At 32.0% G+C, this 20580-nt stretch overlaps 1 protein-coding gene across 5 annotated transcripts; it reads left to right on the top strand.

The window, feature by feature from the left end:
• Positions 1-925: 925 nt before the first annotated feature.
• LOC127699191 (embryonic polarity protein dorsal-like) lies at positions 926-20235 on the top strand. Of its 5 annotated transcripts, none has more exons than XM_052202956.1 (12): positions 926-1056; positions 3868-4014; positions 11430-11671; positions 12275-12420; positions 12771-12862; positions 13389-13529; positions 13778-13876; positions 14854-14948; positions 15221-15362; positions 16411-16479; positions 17378-17455; positions 18158-20235. In XM_052202956.1, exons 3-12 carry the CDS (start codon positions 11453-11455, stop codon positions 18682-18684), a joined length of 1608 nt encoding a protein of 535 aa, XP_052058916.1. In that variant the 5' UTR covers positions 926-1056; positions 3868-4014; positions 11430-11452; the 3' UTR covers positions 18685-20235. The 5 variants fall into 5 exon arrangements, with proteins under 5 accessions (XP_052058916.1, XP_052058912.1, XP_052058911.1 ...); XM_052202952.1 differs by lacking the exon at positions 926-1056 and adding an exon at positions 2208-2343; XM_052202951.1 differs by lacking the exon at positions 926-1056 and adding an exon at positions 2337-2380.
• The last annotated feature ends 345 nt before the right edge of the window (positions 20236-20580 follow it).

Here is a 20580-nt window from a genome sequence, read left to right as displayed (position 1 = left end):
TCAGACTGTTTATGACGTCTTTACACTAAATCCGTTGGATAGAAAACATGATATATCTATTACTTTTTTAAATTTTTTTTGAGGTAAAATTATCGAAATATTCTTTATTAAGCTGGGAACAACCCATGCTTTGCAAATTTTAGGGGGCGCACGCCCGCCACGCCCCCGCTTGACTGAATCCGCCCCTGCCAAGTCAGGAGCCTGCAGAACAGTGGTTGTCGTTGGTTCAGTACGTATGTCATATACGACGTGTATTTGTTTTTCGTAAATTGTTTGGTTATAAATTAGGCCGTTAGTTTTCTCGTTTGAATTGTTTAACGTTTTTCATGTCGATCGGCCATTTTATAGCCGACTATACAGTTTGAGCTTGTTGAAGACCATATACAGTTGCCTATAATTGCTTATACTATATACAACTTCGATCATTTCAACTATGTTGGCTAGCTGTCTCATTGGCAATCATACCATATCTCCTCATTTTTATATATATCCCTGAAGTCACAAGAAACTTCACCCACTATAAGCTGATGCAATATTTTATTGAACAATAAAAATATAAATTGAAATTGTTGGAAGGTGGTCTTGAATTTACTTGCCTTCCTCAACTTGAGGTGCATGGGGACTTCATTCCAATATTTCCTCCTATCCCCCACGAAAGAAAATGGCCCCTTAGAAATTAAAAAAGTTTTTTATGCTTTTAATCAGAGATATAAGTCTTTGATTTAATCATTTCCAAATAATCAATTCTACCCCCTGTTCCTACACTGAAACTATCCCCCTTTTTTTGTTATTTGATTGACCTACTTATATTAAAAATTTCTGGAAAGTACGCAGGAATTTCCGCGTATTGATATACCGGAGATTAACGAATATGCCGGTTCTTATTCGTAGTAAATCGTGTACATTCGTAAATTTAAAGATAATGTCAAAACGTAAGATGTCAAAATAAATTGGGAATATCCTTATATATTGACAGTGTGTTTCAAAAATTGAGTGGATGTGCAAAACATAGCGCAAAACAGGAGCCGGCGAACAGTTTTAAAAGAAGATCAAAAGGTAGGAAAAATTTTCTTAAGAGAAAATGAAAATCCCGAAAAGATGTTCTCAACATCAAGAACATCAAGACCGTGGGAAAATGAGAGAAAGGGGTTTACAAATACACACGTTTTTTTAAGTACGTGTTAGACCAGGAAGAGTTTTTTATATACCTATTTATTTGTATAAACACGAGAAATATGACATGTGTTATGCATATTTTTTTTAGCTTCAAACCCGTGGGACAGAGTAATACTTTTTCTTTTTAAATTAAAAAAACCTATGCAGGTAAGGTAACTGCATGATGCTACTTTTAAAAAAAGATCCGGAAAGGAGTGTTCCTAGCACATGAATAAAAAAGGTTGTGTACATTTCTGAGGTTCGTGAACATAGAAGGTTACGTGTACCTTGTTCTACCGTTAACTTTCAAAAGCGAGAATGGAAAGTCAACCAAACTATATGTATATATGTGTGTTTTCCAGAGTAATATAATACAAATGATAAGCAACTAGGCGAAATTTCGTGATATCTGGCAACCCTCCTAATTGCATTGATAATGTTTAAGTACGAAATAAAACTCATTTTCCAACAAAAAAAGATGTAAATAATACCCAAAATATTCTCAGAATAAAAAAAAATGGTGAGATTTCGATGTTTTAACAGCATATTTATACTTGAAAAAAAGTGTCTTCAACCATCCAAACACATCTTTCTCACAGATGCATGCCTTGTACATGCCCCCTTTTTTCTTTCCCGTTTTTTTCCTTGGTGTTCAATTTGTTTTAGTTATTTTTTTTTAACTTTTCAAATTATTTTCAATTATTCAATGCGTTTTTGTTCTTATCCATACACTCTTACAATACAGTATAGTTTTATTATGTATATAAACATATGTATATAAATATATAGGTATGACTGCTTAATTTGGTTTCAAAAAGTGTTCGACCAATCCGGAATTATCTAGCTCGCCCTTACTAACTCAACCCTCTGTTGTTTTGTAATATTTGTCACGGTTTAATGTCATTCTAAGCAATGTCATTGAACTTCGGGGATTTAAAAAAATAATCGCAAATATTGTATAGGCCACTGTATAATATTTTACTTTGAGAGAGTCCCCTGCTCGCTATTTTCCGCCCACTTTTGTGAACAATTTTATCCAATCAAAACAGGGTTATTATCCTGTGTTTCCCCGAATTCTTTTTTTAGCATATGACGTCTTTTACTGTGAAAGTCCAGTTTGGCCTAAAATAGACAGTAGCCGCAAATTTTGTGCCGAGGAATCGGACTTTACGATGAGTGCATCAAAAGGTAAGCATGAAAGCCATGCCATTTAATCCAGTTGACGGTAAATACTCTATTTTTCTTGACCGAATCGTAAATTCCTTTATACACCATAAAGATGGTGGCCATATTTTCCTGTTCGTGGGCTGTTGAAAACAAACCAGAAACTTTGGGCTAGTTCTCAGTACGGAAATATAAACAATATGTAAACATGGAATAGGCGATATAATAACTTTATATTTCAGTCTAAGACGTTTGCATAACATGTCAAGACGTGAAAAATATGAAAATCTGAATGAATTCAGCTTTTCGAACAGGTAGAGAATAGTGAATTTAAAAACTCTACATTTTCAGACAATTAACATGCTATTTCGTTCAACCTTTTAGTTTAATGTTCACTGTTACATCTGGCTGTATTTTACCTTTGAAGAGATTTTCGTTTGTAATGAAAAGAGAAATAACTCAAATTTTGGTTTTCTCGGTTTTGGAGCAAAATGGGTCTACTCGCACAGGGTTTGCTTGCCTTGCATTCTAATATTTCTATCATCCTCATGGTAGTTTAATTTTTATAAATCAATTTACTTATTTTGTTCATGTAAATAAAAACATAAACATGATAAACTTTATATAAAAATTTAAATATATAGGTATATATTTGAAACTAGTTGGTGAGTCTCCAGGTGTCTGGCTTTTTTTATAGATTGGCATTTCCTTAGAATACATTTCAATAGACATTTACAATGCTAATTAGGTAATAATAAAATGTACATGTTTGATTTCCATGATTGTTTTGATAACTATCTTTGTTAGTTTAATCAACAAGCAAGCAATACATATTTGTTCCTCAAATTTATCTTTGGAACCAAATACAAATCTATTATAGATGAACCTCTGGTAGGCTTGTCACCACAAATCATAAATAGTTCTTGAACACCAGACAGAATTATTATTATATATATAAAAACAAGATATATGTTTGTTAATGTTTACGTGAGAGATGCACTTATTTTTTTAATCTGGGTCAAACATATAAAACTTGATTTCAGTGCATATGTACAGAACATTCGTAGTATATTTAAATTTCCTTATAAAGAAAAGATAGCACACGTTTACTTAAATTAAAAATTATATAGGTTATATTATTGTGGTGGTTCTCCACTTGTTCTGCCAGGAATTGCATAAACAAAATAAAATCTGAATGAATAAAGAGAGTGGGAATACATTAACATGATTAAATGAAATAACAACCCAACAAAGCCACTTAAAATATTATCTTAGATTTTATGTATGGTTAAAGAAATTGTTTGCTTGTATTTCAATGACCTACACCCAATTCAAATTAACTCCTTTTATTCATATTTATAAAATACTTCATACATTGTACTTATATATTTATACTCAGAAGAAGTTTCTAGAACTTCCAAATTGAGCTACAATGTACCGATAATTCCTTGACACATTTTGGAGTAGTCAGACTGATAAAATTAGAACAACTTAAAATTTATAGTTTTCAAATCTGATGAATCCACATCTGTATTTTTTTTATTACAGATTTCAGTCTGGAGGAGCTTGGAAACCTAAGTAGCCTTGAGCTACAACAGTTAATCAATAGTGGTGAACTAGATGTGTCCCCTTTACTTAATCTAGACCCTCAGCAGCCCAACCTGACAACCAACAACGTCAGCCAAGGACATGCTGGTAAGTTCTCTTTTTTAACTGTTGTTTGGTTGCTGTCCCCTCTACTTAACATTGACCCTCAGCAGCCCAACATGACAACCAACTATGTCAGCCAAGGACAAGCTTGTAAGTTCTCTATTTTGACTGTTGTTTGGTTGCTGTCCCCTCTACTCAACCTTGAACCTCAGCAGCCCTACATGACAACCAACGCCAGCCTAGGACATGCTAGTAAGTTCTCTATTTAAACTGTTGTTTAGTTGCTGTCCCCTCTACTTAACCTTGACCCTCAGCAGCCCAACCTTACAACCAACAACGTCAGCCAAGGACATGCTGGTAAGTTCTCTTTCTGTTTTAAATGTTGTTTGGATACTATCTCATTTACTTATACCTCCAGACTTCCAACAAAGTCAGCCGATGTAGTAAGTTATTCAGCAGCTGAACCAACTACATGTACCAATAATGTTAGCCAAATCTATGCCAGTAACTTATTTTAAGAAATGAATGTCATAAATCCTTGGCAGCATAGGGCAGAAGGAAGCTGCAGGCTCTATTTTAGGTTAGCTATTAAAACTACTGAAAGATGTTGCCAACCCAATCCTCTTTTTATGCCCCGCCATAGCAGAGGGGGCGTAAAGTTTTACCCTTGTCTGTCTGTACGTCCCAAAATGGTTTCTGTTTTCTAACTTTAGTTTGCCTCAACCAAATACTATGAAACTTCTACACAATGCTTATTACCACAAAACACAGATCTAGTTTAAATTTGGGTGGCGTCACTTTTACGGTTCTAGAGTTATGCCCCTTTACAAATGGAAAAATTGCTGAATTTTTTTGTTTCTGTTCTCCAACTTCAGTTTTCCTCAACCAAATGTTATGAAACTGATACACAATGCTTATTACCACAAAACTCAGATCAAGTACAAATTTGGGTAGCGTCACTTTTACGGTTCGTGAGTTATGTCCCTTTATAACGTTATATGCAAGTGGGGGCATCATCTGTGTCCCATGGACAAATTGCCCATTTATTTTATCTTTGTCCAAGAGTGGTGGACCCATTATTATTTTGATGATACTATGTCAAATTTGTTCCAAATCTTCCATGGATCTTTTAAATTATTGCCAACATTAAGTGTTCTTTGACTCTTATTGCTGGCAGTGGACAAGATGAAACTCAGTATCAACAAGATCAGGGCTTACAGTCATGAAACTTTTGAGCATGATTATCATACTCAGACTCAGATATCAACCAATCAAAATACTGAATTCCTTGGTGTTTTTCCATCAAAATGAAATATTTCAATGCATTTGTGGTATCTGGGTTCCACGTAAAATAATTAACATAGAAAGTTGACCACAGAAACCAGTACAGTGCTTGGATGAATGACAAATGCAAGACTGGTCGAAGTATAACTAACATACCCTACAAAATTGTCCTAAGTCCTTCCAAAAGTACCAAAATAGCAAGAAAACAACTCCAGAACCTTCTGACAGCAAAAGACTTTGACATTAAAAATATAAGAGAACAGCTGAACTCATCTTCGCTAGCCAAGGGTTATGATCAACTCCCCTCCTCTCCACTCTTGGCAGATTGAGCCAACATTTGTGATAACAATGTTGCGCCTTCTATCGGTAAAAACCGTTGATTAAAGTCACGCCCATTCCAAATAAATTATTCTTGACCAATGGTAGCATTTGAACCCTCTTCAGTATGGAGGTGAAAACATGGTAGCGCCTAAAGTCTACAAACTTGGTGAAGCAGGAAACGAAAATATACCCTGACATTCCACAACATTTGTGCATGAAACATACACAGGAACTTCTAATAGTTGAATAATTAAAGAACCTTAGTGAGCGCGCTCACATACCCCACGTCCTCACATTGTAATTGGAGAAATAAAATATGTGTAAGAAAAAAAAATTGTATAAGAAAAAAAATTGAATCATAATTTCCTGTCAATATGCACATCTACATAGTATGTCCTTATCTACAAAGTTTCATGAAATTCTGTTGTGTGGTATCATAGGAGATGCGATGACAAACTGTTGCAGTAGTACATTGAAGCAAATAAGTTCAAAGGGGCGTAACTCCTAGAAAAAAAATTGAACCGTAATTTCCTGTCGATATGCACATCTACATAGTATGTCCTTATTATCTAAAAAGGTTTCATGAAATTCTGTTGTGTGGTATCAGAGGAGTTGCGATGACAAACTGTTGCAGTAGTACATTAAAGCAAATAAGTTCAAAGGGGTGTAACTCCTAGAAAAAAAAATTGAACCATAATTTCCTGTTGATATGCACATCTACATAGTATGTCCTTATTATCTAAAAAGGTTTCATGAAATTCTGTTGTGTGGTATCAGAGGAGTTGCGATGACAAACTGTTGCAGTAGTACATTGCAGCAAAGAAGTTCAAAGGGGCGTAACTCCTAGAAAAAAAATTGAACCATAATTTCCTGTTGATATGCACATCTACATAGTATGTCCTTATTATCTAAAAAGGTTTCATGAAATTCTGTTGTGTGGTATCAGAGGAGTTGCGATGACAAACTGTTGCAGTAGTACATTGAAGCAAAGAAGTTCAAAGGGGCGTAACTCCTAGAAAAAAAATTGAACCGTAATTTCCTGTCGATATGCACATCTACATAGTATGTCCTTATTATCTAAAAAGGTTTCATGAAATTCTGTTGTGTGGTATCAGAGGAGTTGCGATGACAAACTGTTGCAGTAGTACATTAAAGTAAATAAGTTCAAAGGGGCGTAACTCCTAGAAAAAAAATTGAATCGCAATTTCCTGTCGATATGCACAACTACATAGTATGTCCTTATTATCTAAAAAGGTTTCGTGAAATTCTGTTGTGTGGTTTGAGAGGAGTTGCGATGACAAGAAACAGGACTGACGGACGAACAGACAGACGGACGGACGGACAGGTCAAAAACATTATACCCTCCGCAACTCGATGCGTGGGGTATAAAAACATTTAAGCTGTCACAAAATATCGTCGTATGTTTAGGGATGTAAAGACTTGTTGCACAATCAGCATGTGGTAATTGTTTACTTACATTTTCTACATTTACACATGATCTTGTTATAGGTGCTTTTTGATTGGATGCAGCCAGTTACGACTGCAACCAATGAAAATAATTACCTTGTGTCTCCGAAATTCTATCTCAATCCGCCAAGGGTGGAGAGGAGGGGAGTGGATCGTAACCCTTGGCTAGCGAAGATGAGCTGAACTATGGTCATCCTTGAATAAGAGGCTTAACATTGGAATTGTTGCAAATGACAATTGATGAAAATGGTTATTCTATAATGAAATTAATATTTTAAACAATATATCAGTCTATTCACTATTCCTTATGTACAATGAAATGGAGGAATGAAATAATTTCAATCGAAACACACTGGGTTTTGTCCAGGTGAAAGTTCTTCCATAGTTAAATTTTCATCCATGGAGATCCCTGGTGCTGTCTAATATTTTTTGGTAATTCCTGTTAGCTTTCTCAATGTAAAAAAATCTCTCTAACATCAGTTTAACGAAATGAAAAACAATTTTTTAGGTAGTCCAGCGTGTACTGTGGATTTATTGTCGTGGGTACCAATTTTCGTGGATTGAGGGAAAATTGTATTTTCGTGGATATTTGATCTCGTGGTTTTGACAAAGTCTGCATACAAGCCTGTAGAATATTGGTACCTGTTTAACATTTATATTTATGGTTCACCTTTAACCACGAAAATTGGTATCCAACGAATAACAATGAATCCACAGTATTAACAAAATGTCTGGATTATGTTCAATATCTACTCACTTTAAAATTGTATTCAAAAAATTTCTGTACATTATGATTAAGATTAAATCGAAGTTATGTTCTGTTAATAAATTACACTGAACATAAAAGATTTATCAATATAATACAAAACTCTGGGATGATGGGAGTAGCCACTTGCAAAAGTCAAGTACAATTTCTTATTCAGATAATTAATACATGTTTTTCTTTTTATCTCATAAAAAATGTTGGCGACCCATCTTGGACAATCAGCCTGTAAATGAATAATTTTTATAAAATTTATTGATTTGGAAAAAAAGCCTCTAGAGCCCACTTGACTGCAATGATGTGAATTACTTAAACTACTAACAAACTACCTATGGATTAAATTCTCCCTGTATTCATTTAGATATCCAATCAAACAGACCTATTTATAAATACCATAAACACATGTACCTTAAAACACAACAAACTCGTACCCATATATGTTCAACTTTGATAAATAAAGTTATAAATTTTTAACATAGCCATAGTTTTAAAAAAAATAAGATTTTATTGGTGAGAAATTTATATGAAATAAACGATGACAAATAATTTTCACCTGTTAAGGTTAAGAAAAAGAATCATTAAAAAATCAGCAAGGTACAGCTATGGTATTGATTGATGTGAGGTCATCATGTGCTTTACATGATTTATGTCAACTCATCATGACATTCAGCTTCATACAATAGGGGTTCACTAAAGGGAAAAACTTCCTCCAATTATTAATTTTAAACAATTCTTTACCTGTAGAACATGTCTTTAGTAATTGTATGCTTAGCATGTTTATAATTGTTTGTGTGATAATTTCTCCTTTTACAATTCAAAATCTTTAAATGAATGCATTTAAAATTATGGATTGGCAAAGAGAATCTTTTAGTGGACAATAATTTTAAAGAGTTGTGCGGGACTATATGTTTTCAAAAATATGTTTTTTGTTCATGTGGTGGCGTGCAGCCTAGAACTGACACTGAAAGTAACAATTTACGAAAAACAAATATGACAGACATGAACCAACGACAACCACTGAACTACAGGCTCCCGACTTTGGACAGGCACATAAAGAATGTGGCAGGGTTAAACATGTTTGAGAGCGCTCAACCTGCCCCCTAACCTGGGACAGTGGTGTAACAGTACAACATAAGAACAAACTATAAAAATCAGTTGAAAAAGGCTTAACTCATCAGATGGATACAAATAGAAATACATCTAACAAAAACACAGAGTGGACGTGGAAACTCGTTGAAACTCGTTTCAAATTCCACAGCATTTGCTCTTGCAGCTTAATATTGCATGCTCAGCAGAGAAGCAGTATATGGAAGCTGCCTAGTAAGTGTGGCAAGTCCTTGTCTCAATCAGGCTATTATAGTTTTGGGTGTCATTTTTCAACCGATTTATTGAGATTCTAATTAAGACGTTGTCATATTCCCCCTAGCAGAGGACCTTCTGATACTGGAATCAATATTTTCAATGACCTTTTATTCTCAGTAACTTGTAATACTATAGAGAATTTCATAGAGTAAGAATGAAAATCTGTTATAATTCATCCTTCTTTTAGCATGTCATCCAAAAACCATTACAAACTGTATACCTGAGATTTTCTTTGTTACTATTAATCAATAATCCTTAGCACAGACTATAATTAAAATCTTGTCATTCACAAATTGTAATTGATCTGTCTCTGTAGCATGTTTTGCAACAATTAGAAAAACTCCTGTTTACCAAGGCTACACTTTTTTTGAAAGGATTAGAAATATTGAATAATTTGTTTATACTCTGTTGAAATTTGATTAGGTCAACACACAATTTTTTGTTCCAATTTTAAAGGTTTGCCATATCCGATTTTAACCGAACTTATTGTAAAAAACAGAAATGTTTTGCAACAATTAGAAAACACCTGTTTACCAAGGTTACACTTTTCTATGAAAGGATGTTAAATCACTGTTTGTACTCGGTACGGTTACGTCCACACCAAACTTTTGGTATGATTTTTTGGTTACCACATCTAATTTTATAAAACTAAATGTTAAAAATAGAAATACCAAAAACTGTTAGGCCACAAAAAAAACGTATATGAAAGGACTAAAAATATTGAATCACTGTTTGTACTCGGTTCGGTTACGTCCACACCAAACTTTTGGTATGATTTTTTGGTTACCACATCCGATTTTATACAAACTAAATGTTAAAAATAGAAATGCCAAAAACTGTTACGCCACAAAAAAAAACCCTGCTACATATTTTGAAATATTGGCCATTTTTTCAGAAGGGGTCCTGTTGAGACCAGTTTACTGTAATAATTCAAACTAATGTCAGCCCTGTGTCTATATCTAGATTTTTTTTTATCATGACGAAAAGAAAATATGTTGTTCAAATAATATGACATTGTATGAATCATTACATTTAGTCATTATATACAGGTCCTTGTTTTTCTTTGCCAGTATTCTTAGAAAATATAAATTATACCTTTATATGTTTTAAAAAAATCCAAAGAATTAAAAATATAATTGGTGTAACCCTTATGTTCACTGCACTAGAAAATTAATGAACTTTGAATAGGTTACGACTGGTGTAGTATTCACACAATAGCATTTAAATGGCAGATTTGTACAATGAATACTTCTCTTTTCAAGATATCTTGGTGACATAAAAGTTTATTTTTAGACCCTTTATATTGTGAAATGTATATACATCCTGTGGAAAAATTTCCAATTCTGCATATATTTAAACAGGGCAGCTTGTTTTTGTGATCATTACTGAAATGACATCCTGTGTTGTCTGCCTCTAGTCATAAAAAAAAAAACATGGATGACTTCATGGATATGGATCCACTCATTGATATTTTCAACAGTCAGCAGTGTTTACAGATGTGCATGTGTAATTTATAAAAGGCTATATATATAGCAACTCAATTTGTTGTTTGTCGGAATTTTTTCTGCTAAAAATATTTTTAGTTGCAATACATCTATTTTTTGTCAATTGACTTATAATTAGTATTGTGGAAAGGTGAACATTGCATTATTTTACTATTTATTTTTTTTTAGATTTTTTTTTTACGATGGATTGATTAATTGTAAAGCTGAAAATTTAAGATTTGATAAATTTTTTGAACAAATCTTGAATATTCTAATTTATAAGAAAAAACAAGAAGTGATAGGTATAATAATGAAGATTAAAAATCACTGACAATTTTTAGGAGCAAAAAAGTTCAAAGAATAACAAATTAGGTTGATGTGGTATAAACACTTATTTTTATTCATTGATTGAGATCAAACTTTGTGGTTTTAATACAAGATGTTGGTTTGTTGAATTTTAAACTATGTGCTTTCAATATGTGCATTGGACAGTTATTTATTATTGTGTATTCCGTTGGATTTTAATTATTGTAGTTTAAGTCAACCGGCAAATCCACAAAAATTTGCACCCAGGAATATAAATTTTTCTCATTTATGTTTTTAAAAAATTGTGTAAGTAATATTTTTTTTCTTTTTATTTGATATAAATGTATTAATATTCATTGAAAAATTGCAAAAGAGTGCTATATGTTTATAATTTTTGATGAAAGTTTGGAAACTTATTGATCTTTATTTTTATGCACAAATTTTCAAAAATGCATTTTTTCTCATTTTCACAGCACAACAGCTTCTACAGGGATTTATGTCTGCTGAACAAAGTCCTGGTACATCTACAAATAGGACCGTGACCAGAGGACCTACAGGACGGGCCCAGACTACTCCTGATGGCATTTATACAGAAATTGTAGAACAACCAAAACAGCGAGGGCTGAGGTTCCGTTATGAATGTGAGGGAAGATCTGCTGGCAGTATTCCTGGCGAGAAAAGTACTCAAGATAGGAAGTCATTTCCAACTATTAAAGTAAGTTGCTTGTGGAAATTTGAATAAAGATCTATTTCATTACTTAAGTTAATAATTAACAAGATTTTTGTTTGGCAAACTTGCAGTTTTTACTATGAAATTGCAACAATTTACTTAGTGTGTAAAAATTGCATGCTTTATTTCAGTGATTTAAAAGTATAAATAAACCGTAGTCTTTTATTATATTTTAATAAATTGTCCTTGAAATGTCTGTGAAATAATAGATATATAGACTGCTTTATGAAGTGACAGACTAGGATCATATACTGGGTATATTTAAAAACCAATTAGATAAGATAACTACCAAGTCTATTGAGTAATGATCAGTTTTACCACACAGGTTTGCAAGTATCATTTAGAGTAAAATACACAATGAAATAAATATGAATACTGAAACTCAAAAATGTTTTCTTTTCAGACTTAAAACAAAACAAAATAAATTATGGAATTTTTTTAATTCACTCGCCTGAATAACCATGACTTTCAAAAATAATGTAAAAATTATGCCATTTAAAAGTATACCATAATGAAGGCTGTCTATACCATGTGTATGAGTGTAAAAAACAAGTCATATAAATAAATATATATGGATATAAATTTCAGATTCATCAATACCAGGGAGTTGCTGTGATAGTGGTATCCTGTGTAACAAAAGATCACCCTTATGAACCCCATCCACATAACCTAGTAGGGAAAGACTGTAAGAGGGGTGTCTGTACACTCAAGGTCAAGGACACAAATGTAATAAGGTCAGTTTGAATATTTTGCTATGATATAATGTAATAATGAATTGTTATTTTCTTTGTCGGTATGTGTAGATTAAATTGTTCCATTTTTTCAAGAAAAATAGTGAAAAAAGGAGAAATTAAGAGAATTTTTCTTAAAATTTGAAATTGAAACTCTGTCATGTAGATATCCAGATTAAAAAAGATATTGTGACACTCTCCCTGATCTCTTAGAGGGAGTTGACACACATGTTATAACAACTTCAATATTTTTGTGGGTTGCTGTCTTAAAGATGTTAAATTATTTTATTCATACTCAATTGTCACTGCTTTCTTTATGATAGGATATTATCAAAGTATTTATATTCTTTCAGCTTCCCACATCTTGGAATTCAGTGTGCAAAGAAGAAAGATGTAATGGACAACTTAAAGCAAAGAAAGGAAATTAATGTTGATCCCTTTCAAAGTAGGTATCTGATTATGTTTCAACTGTCATGGAAGTGTTTTTATTTTAGTTATATTGATATATATAAGTTATATGATGTATTTTCCACATTATTGTGGGGTGGGTGTGGAAGATACATATAAATTTTTGGTCAAATTCAAATTCAGGGAAAAACTCACATTGTATGACATACCTTCCATGTTGACCTTAAAAATCATAATAAAAAAAATGTAACTGCTCTTGTATGTAAATATTTTATGATTAATCTGAATATGTAAATGGGATGGAAATGAGACACCTACACCAGCGGTCCCACATCAATAGTGAAACCTGTCTTGTTGGAACATTGTGATGGGGGAGATTTACATCCCTGTCTTCCACTAATAAGGCTGGCATAGACCCTTATAGAATCTTGCATAAACTGGTATTACATACAATACATATTATTGAGTTATTTAAGTATTCTTCATGAATTTAATACTACACAATAATGAAAAGCATTGTAGAATTATGATATATGTTTAAATTTTGTGTTTTAATTTACCAGGTGGATTTAAACATATGCAGAAGGCCAATAATATTGACCTGAATGTTGTTAGATTGTGCTTCCAAGTTTTTCTTCCTGACGAGAATGGAAAAATTACAAGAATAGTTCCCCCGGTGGTGTCACATCCAATACATGATAAAAGTAAGTTTATAAAGTTATTTATAAGATAAGGGGGTTTCATTAATTGTCTATTAAAACTAAGCATGAAGGGAAGATGTTTAATACTTGACAAGATTAAGTTTAATTTTATATTCATTTTTCTTACATTGATCAGAATTTTAGAATCTCATGTTAAATAACAAAATCAGAGCTTAAATTTTACTGTATTATTCTCAGGTAGAGTGAAAGTAGAGATTATTTTTGAATAACATATAAATTAACTTTTGTAGAATCATTGAACGAGTTAGTAATTTGTCGAGTGGACAAGTCGTCTGGTAGAGCAAAAGGTGGTGATGAAGTCTTTCTTCTTTGTGAAAAAATCAATAAAGGTGAGATATATATTACTGTTTCCTATTGTAACTATAAGAGAAGGAAAGCAGCGAACATTTTTGAGAGGGGGTTGTAAAAATATGCCTTATGAATTCTTGTTGATGGGTTCATAGAGCCTTCATTTTTCTCATCCTTTTCAAATGTTACATGGTTGTCACTCATAAAGCCTTGAATGTGTTCAATAAACAGAAATATGGGAAATCATTCTTGGAGGATGGAAATTTGTTAAAATATTCTATATTAAATATATGGGTCATGTATTCGAGGTTACTAACCTCAGGTTCTTCCATGAAAAAAAATAAATTATATATAACTTTATGCAATGCAAAACTGCATAGAATTGTTTAAAAATTGTGGACCGCATACAGCATTGTATTAAGGTTTAACAGATTTTATCAACTATCTGGGATTTCCTTTATATTTAGAAAAGCCCTTTGTTAATTTATAGTATAACGCGGATTGATTTCAGTTAAAACATTCTTTAAGTATAAGATTGATGACACTAGAAGATTAAAGAGAAACTGTTAGTTGTGTTATATAGGCATTTGAAAGGAATATAGGCCATGACTGTATCTTATTTGTTTTGCATGGTTTATCTTTTAAAACCTATCAGTCAGTAAGGATGAAAGAAACACATCAAATACCCCTTTAAAAATCTAAATTTCTTGATTTTAAATTGATTTTCTGAAATATTTATAAAAAAAAAAATAACAGCAAGCAGATTTCGCGACTATTAAAAACTTTGCCTTTAAACTTGTTTTTCATTGTAAATGTGTTCTTAATTAAGAAATAGAACTTAATTTTTATTATGGTGTATAATTTTAATCAGATTTAGAATTTGCAAGACTAGCAGAACTTAAGAAAATCAAAATTTCAGCCATTGCTAAAAAAGTTTCAACAAAAATACTGATCTCAAACTTGACTTTCAAGCTCTGAAGTAAAAGTAAAATCCATTCTTAATTGTTTATGCTTGTAGATGATGTTAGAATAAGATTTTACCAGGAGAATGATAATGGAGATGTGGTATGGGAAGATTCTGGTGATTTTAGTGCTAATGATATTCATCGACAGGTAGGTTGCAGTTCAAGACAAAAATATACATAACATTGCAGAATGTAGATATAGAATTTTTTTTGCCATTTAGATACAATTTCTAATTGTTGATTCATTTGTGATTGTTCGATAAATTTTCATGATTTTGACAGGAAAGCAAAATAAGTGAAGCGAAAAATTTCCACGCTTACAGTATACTTCCAAGCCAATATCTAAACACACTTTTATCAGTTTAGTAATGTGATTGAAATACTACACAGATTTACTTATAAGTCTTTTGTTTCTTTCAGTATGCAATTGTTTTTAAAACCCCGCCATACAAAGACCAGTACATTACACGACCTGAACAAGTTAAAATGCAGTTACAACGATTAAATGACCCTGCAGAAACAAGTGATCCAATACCATTTATTTACATGCCAGAAGATCCAGGTAAAGACCAGTTCTTAACTTGTTAAGAAAAGTAGAATTTTTTAAATGGTTTGAAAATGAGAAAAGGAAAATGGTGATGTTGAATATTCTGAATATTGAGTTATACAGAGCTACTATAGTATTTTAGGGTAGCGAGACATTGGTTCTAGTCCATTAGTCAGGACTTCAGAATTGTACAGATGGCATTTTCAAGTAAATTAATGTGAAAAATTGTTATGAATACGTTATTACTTGTTGGTTACTATCTTTTGTCGGTTAACAAGAACTCTTAGAGCTCAACAAAAATACAAATTTTCTAAATGCTTCAAAGCAGAAATTGTTTAAACCAAAAAATCAAATATCCAAGAAACACTTTTTCCTCAATTCACTAAAAGTGGTAACCCCAAAAATAAACATTTCACAGTATTGAATTTGGGCATCTAGATTCTGCACAAAATATCTTAAAGCTGAATTAACCATTTAGTCATTTACTTGTAATATTACAACTTTTACTAGGAAAATATTTATATTCTAGGTAAACATGAAAACAAAAATATATTTTTTTACATTGATCATATTGAAGATTTCTGAGATGAAGAGTGTTTTATGATGAATTAAAAGAAAAAACCCATGAAACATTGAAAAATTGGAATCCACAAAAAGTACTGTATGTTTGTTTCCTGATGTGACTAACTGTAGTTTAACATGTAACAGATACTAAAACAGTATGAAAACAAAATTCATTCACAAAATCATAATATTCAAGATGCAATAGGACATAACATTAACATGGAAACTATAAAAGGATAAAAACTAGCAATCATTTAAGCAATAGACAAGACTTTATAACTAAAGCTTTGTTATAAATTGAAATAAAGTCACTTCTATTGCTGAAGGTCGTTGATTCTGTCTGTGTACTCCTGTTTCCTCCAACAATAAAAAAACTGACTGCTTCGGTATAGCCAAGAGTGTTGTAATGCCATAAACACCAACAATTAATCTATTATATGATTTTTTACATCATTTGTTGTCCCATATGTTGACCTTTTGTCCTCATGTCTAATTAAAGATCCAGATAGGATATTTGAGAAGAGAAAGAGGAAAGCAGATCAGCTGAGGTCACTGGGACTGTTAGATAGTAAGTTTATTTTACTACAGGATATGGTATACATTGTTTCACATTGATTGGAGTCTTATAGGATAATATAGTGTTGTAAATCTATACATGTGTGAACCTGGATTTTTAATGAAAATCTTTTTTGACCAATTTTCTCTCAAGCTCCCTTATACAAACCTACTATGATTTAGAAAAAAATTATTTGAAATGGACAGAATATAAGCATGTGTTTTGTATTGTGTAGCATAACAGTAACACACAAATAATTTAATGGAACTAGAAATAGTAGTATTCTGCAATGCAGTTACATAACCGTGTCATCAATGACCAAAAATGTATTAACTTTACTAGGAGAAAAAGGTTTTTGCACCAGCTTCAAAGAATATTTGTAAAAATACAGATAAAATTCATAAACTCTTACAATTACATGCATTATGCTTCAATATGAAAATTACTCAACTTCTGGGTGTTTTGTAAAGTTTTATGTAAAATTTTCTGATGCTATGTTGAAGACTTTTATGTTCCAGTCACTAGGTGAAGGGGCATTATCTGTTTACCCTTGTACATCTGTACATCCGTCTGTATTTCCCGAAATTGTTTTCTGTTCTCTAAGTTAACTTTAGCTTGCCTCAACCAAAAGTTCTTAAACTTATACATAATGCTGATTACCACCAAACACAGATCAAGTTCCAATTTGGGTGGTCCACTTTCACCGAGTCCCTTTATAAATGGAAAAATTGCTGAAGTTGCCGTTTCCCCACTCTTACCTTACTTTGCCACAACCAAATGTTCTGAATCTTATACAGCCATACATTTCTTTCTGTAACAACCCTGATAGACATTTTATATATTAAAGTTACTACAACATGGCATATAAATGAAACGGTTATTTAAGATATAATTATTATTTCTTTTATAGACCCTTCACCAGATGATATCAAACAGAGGCTGAAAATCAAAGCTACAAAATCTCGCATCAAGCAAGAAAAAATCGATAGTAAGTGTTATGTTATATCCAGGGTTTCTAGTGGTTTTCCATTTACCATGCCAGTACCAATTGAAATAGTTATACAGTTTAATATGACTAAAAGGAGATGTTGGGTATACTTCAATGAGTCAAAAATAACTTAAAGACATCTAGAGGGCAACATACCAAGCTCTACATTGTCCTCAATCTTTAAAAGTTTAAATAAATTTAACAGAAACAAACATTACATTAAAACACAATTCTCCAAAAAAGTAAAAACACAAATATGACGTAAAACCATTCCTGACTTTAAACTAATTACTGTCATAATGTACTGAGTATTTAAATAGAGCATTACATATATAAAATACAGCAGTACATTATGTATAATGGAAAATGACTAATTCTAGTGATTTCTTTAAAATCTTGAAATAGCAGGTAATTTAACCAGCTACTGGCTCAACTGGAAAAAACTGGTTGCTCAATTCTGATAAATTTTGCAGAAGTATGAATCTTAACGTAATACTTAGTCAACAAAATTTCAATAAAGACTGACACCGTGTTACAAGGAAAATTAAAGTTGAAAATCTATATGGCATAATTGTGAGACAACCCATGTACAAGACACAATGGATTATAAAAATACAATGTATTTAAGAATATTTGGTTACTTTTGGTACTTGTTTTTCTTCTTAAAACATCTGTTTTAAATTTGTTTCATTACTTTTTCAGCACCAACAGTGGTAGATGAGATCCCATTCAGTAACCTTGGAGCTTCAAGCCAGTTTACAACAAATACCTCTTCCGTCCGCACTTCTGACAACACTGGCATTGGAAATATGACAATAAATGTAGATAGTTTAAAAGCTCAGTTAGCCAGTTTGCCAGAAACTTTACAGAACCAGTTGTTACAGCGACTTGCCATGCAAAAACTACAACAGGAGATGCAGATGCAGCAAACATCCCAATCCAGCCAAGGTTTCGATTTAGCGGCAGCTTCTTCATCTGGTCTCGTAAACGCTGGATTATTAAATGATATTCAGATGCAGCCGGCTAATACTGAACAGAACACTATGAATATGATACAGCAATATTTAGGTGATCAAGGAACGAGCGTTTCTTTCGAAAGTTTAGAATTATCGGGAAATCTAATGAATGTTGAGTTTGATCCGAATATAGGGGCAATGGAGAGTGTAGCAAGTGATGAGAGACAAATAGACGAAGCCAATTTGGCTATTCATGCTTTAAATCAGTCGTGAATTTTGGCATTGGCATATTGTTTGGTGCTCAAAATCCCTAAATTCCGACCAGAAAGTTAGTTACTTGATTTGGCTAGCGTCGGTTATTTGAAGAATGGTATATTTTGTATGAAATATTCTATTTTTGGAAAGAAAATGAAAAGTTTGAAAGATGGAAAGATTGAAGGGAAAAAAACGAAAAGAGAACACATAAATTGTGTTAGTTGCTTGTGCTGTTCTGTTCATAACCACAAAAAAATGGCAGCTTGTTAATTGTGTTTTGTTTATGTTTTTGTTATTTTCTTATATTTTTGTTGAATCTCTGTTTATATGATTTTAGCTGCTGAAGTGACAACCATTTCTAATGTCATTACAATATTGTTATTGCTTTGATAACATAAATGTTTAAAGGAAGTCTTTTTCGGAAATAAATATCTGTTTGTAAAATGTGACAAATTGGGTCCTGGGATATTTCTTAGGTTTTTTCGTTTTGTGGATAGTTATTTTATTATCAGTATTTTCTAGATATATATATTTTTTTTCTTTTAAAGAAAAGTTTGAGTCATAAATACCATTATCTTGTTTGAATGTATAATGACAAATATCAGTCTAAAAATTAGGGGGAACTTCTAATGGTGGGCAGATACAGTAATAAACAACATATATTTTTCTGTCCGGATTGCATACTTGGCATTCCAGGACCTGACCTTTTGTTTGGATTAAATACACAAGCCATATATCTGGTCCTAATCAAATTCCTAGGTTGTATTTCATGCCATAAAATCTTTTAACATTGTTTACATGTTTACTAACTTCTGGAAATTCCCTAACAAAAACCCCATTGTTAGTTATACACCCACATCCTGTAAAAACGAAAGTAGGTTACACCCACACCTTTTAAAAGTGAAAATAGCTTACAGGTTATTAATAATTTTATAGAAAACAGGAAGTATATTTATAGGACATGGTTTCCAGGAAGTAGTGATAAATTTGGTATTCAAATACATTCCAAGAACTAATTTAGTCAGCAGTTAAATATAATTAAAACAATTGTTTTATTATTGATAACAGATAAGGGAGCTGATATTTCATTTTTAGAAGGGGTTGTGCATGGAAGGAAATAAATCTTAGAAAAAAAAAAAAAGAAAAAAAAAAGTGTAATCAAGGGCACTGAAAATGAAAAAAAAAGCCAGAGAGTATATGCTTATATGAAATATAAAATGATGAAGAAAAAAAACGTAAAAAAAAACCTCCAGAAATATATGAAAAAATTAAAACCCAACTGATTAAATAAACCACTTCCAAGCCTCCCCCTAAAAATCCAATGGTTGTTCCCAAAAAATGTTTGATTCTATGCATGGTGTGACAAACCATCTCTATGATAGGGGATAGTGAAAGTGCTATTATATTTTTGTTCTTCTAGGATGCAAAGCTCTTAATGTAATATATTAATTTTGATTTTAAAATATGTTGTAAATATTAAAGTAATGATTTTTGATACACAAAAGATAAATCTACAATCATAATGTCATAATATCATATATAACTCATTAAAATAGTGATAATCATTTATCTTGTTTTTGTTAATGAACATTAATTAATATAATCATTTTGAGTACACAACACATGTTTGCCAAAAAAAAAAGAACTAACAACTAGATACAGTCTTTTCGTCATGGAAGATGCCTTTAAAAAAAAAAAAAAAAGTCATTGAAGATACCATGATTATAACTTTATACGCCAGACGCACGTTTCATCTACAAAAGAATCATCGGCGATGCTTGAATCAAAAAAGTTAAAATGCCAAAAAAATTACGAAAGCATTGAGAACCAAAAATTCCAAACTTTGTACATTTTTGTACCAAATACAGCTATGGTAATCTATTCATGGGTTAGAAAATCCGTAGTATTTCGAAT

This window comes from Mytilus californianus, unplaced genomic scaffold, assembly GCF_021869535.1.
Source record: "Mytilus californianus isolate M0D057914Y unplaced genomic scaffold, xbMytCali1.0.p SCAF_4, whole genome shotgun sequence".
Classification (NCBI taxonomy): domain Eukaryota; kingdom Metazoa; phylum Mollusca; class Bivalvia; order Mytilida; family Mytilidae; genus Mytilus; species Mytilus californianus.
Note: the sequence above shows the minus strand (reverse complement) of the source record. Positions and strands in the feature narration are given on the sequence as shown.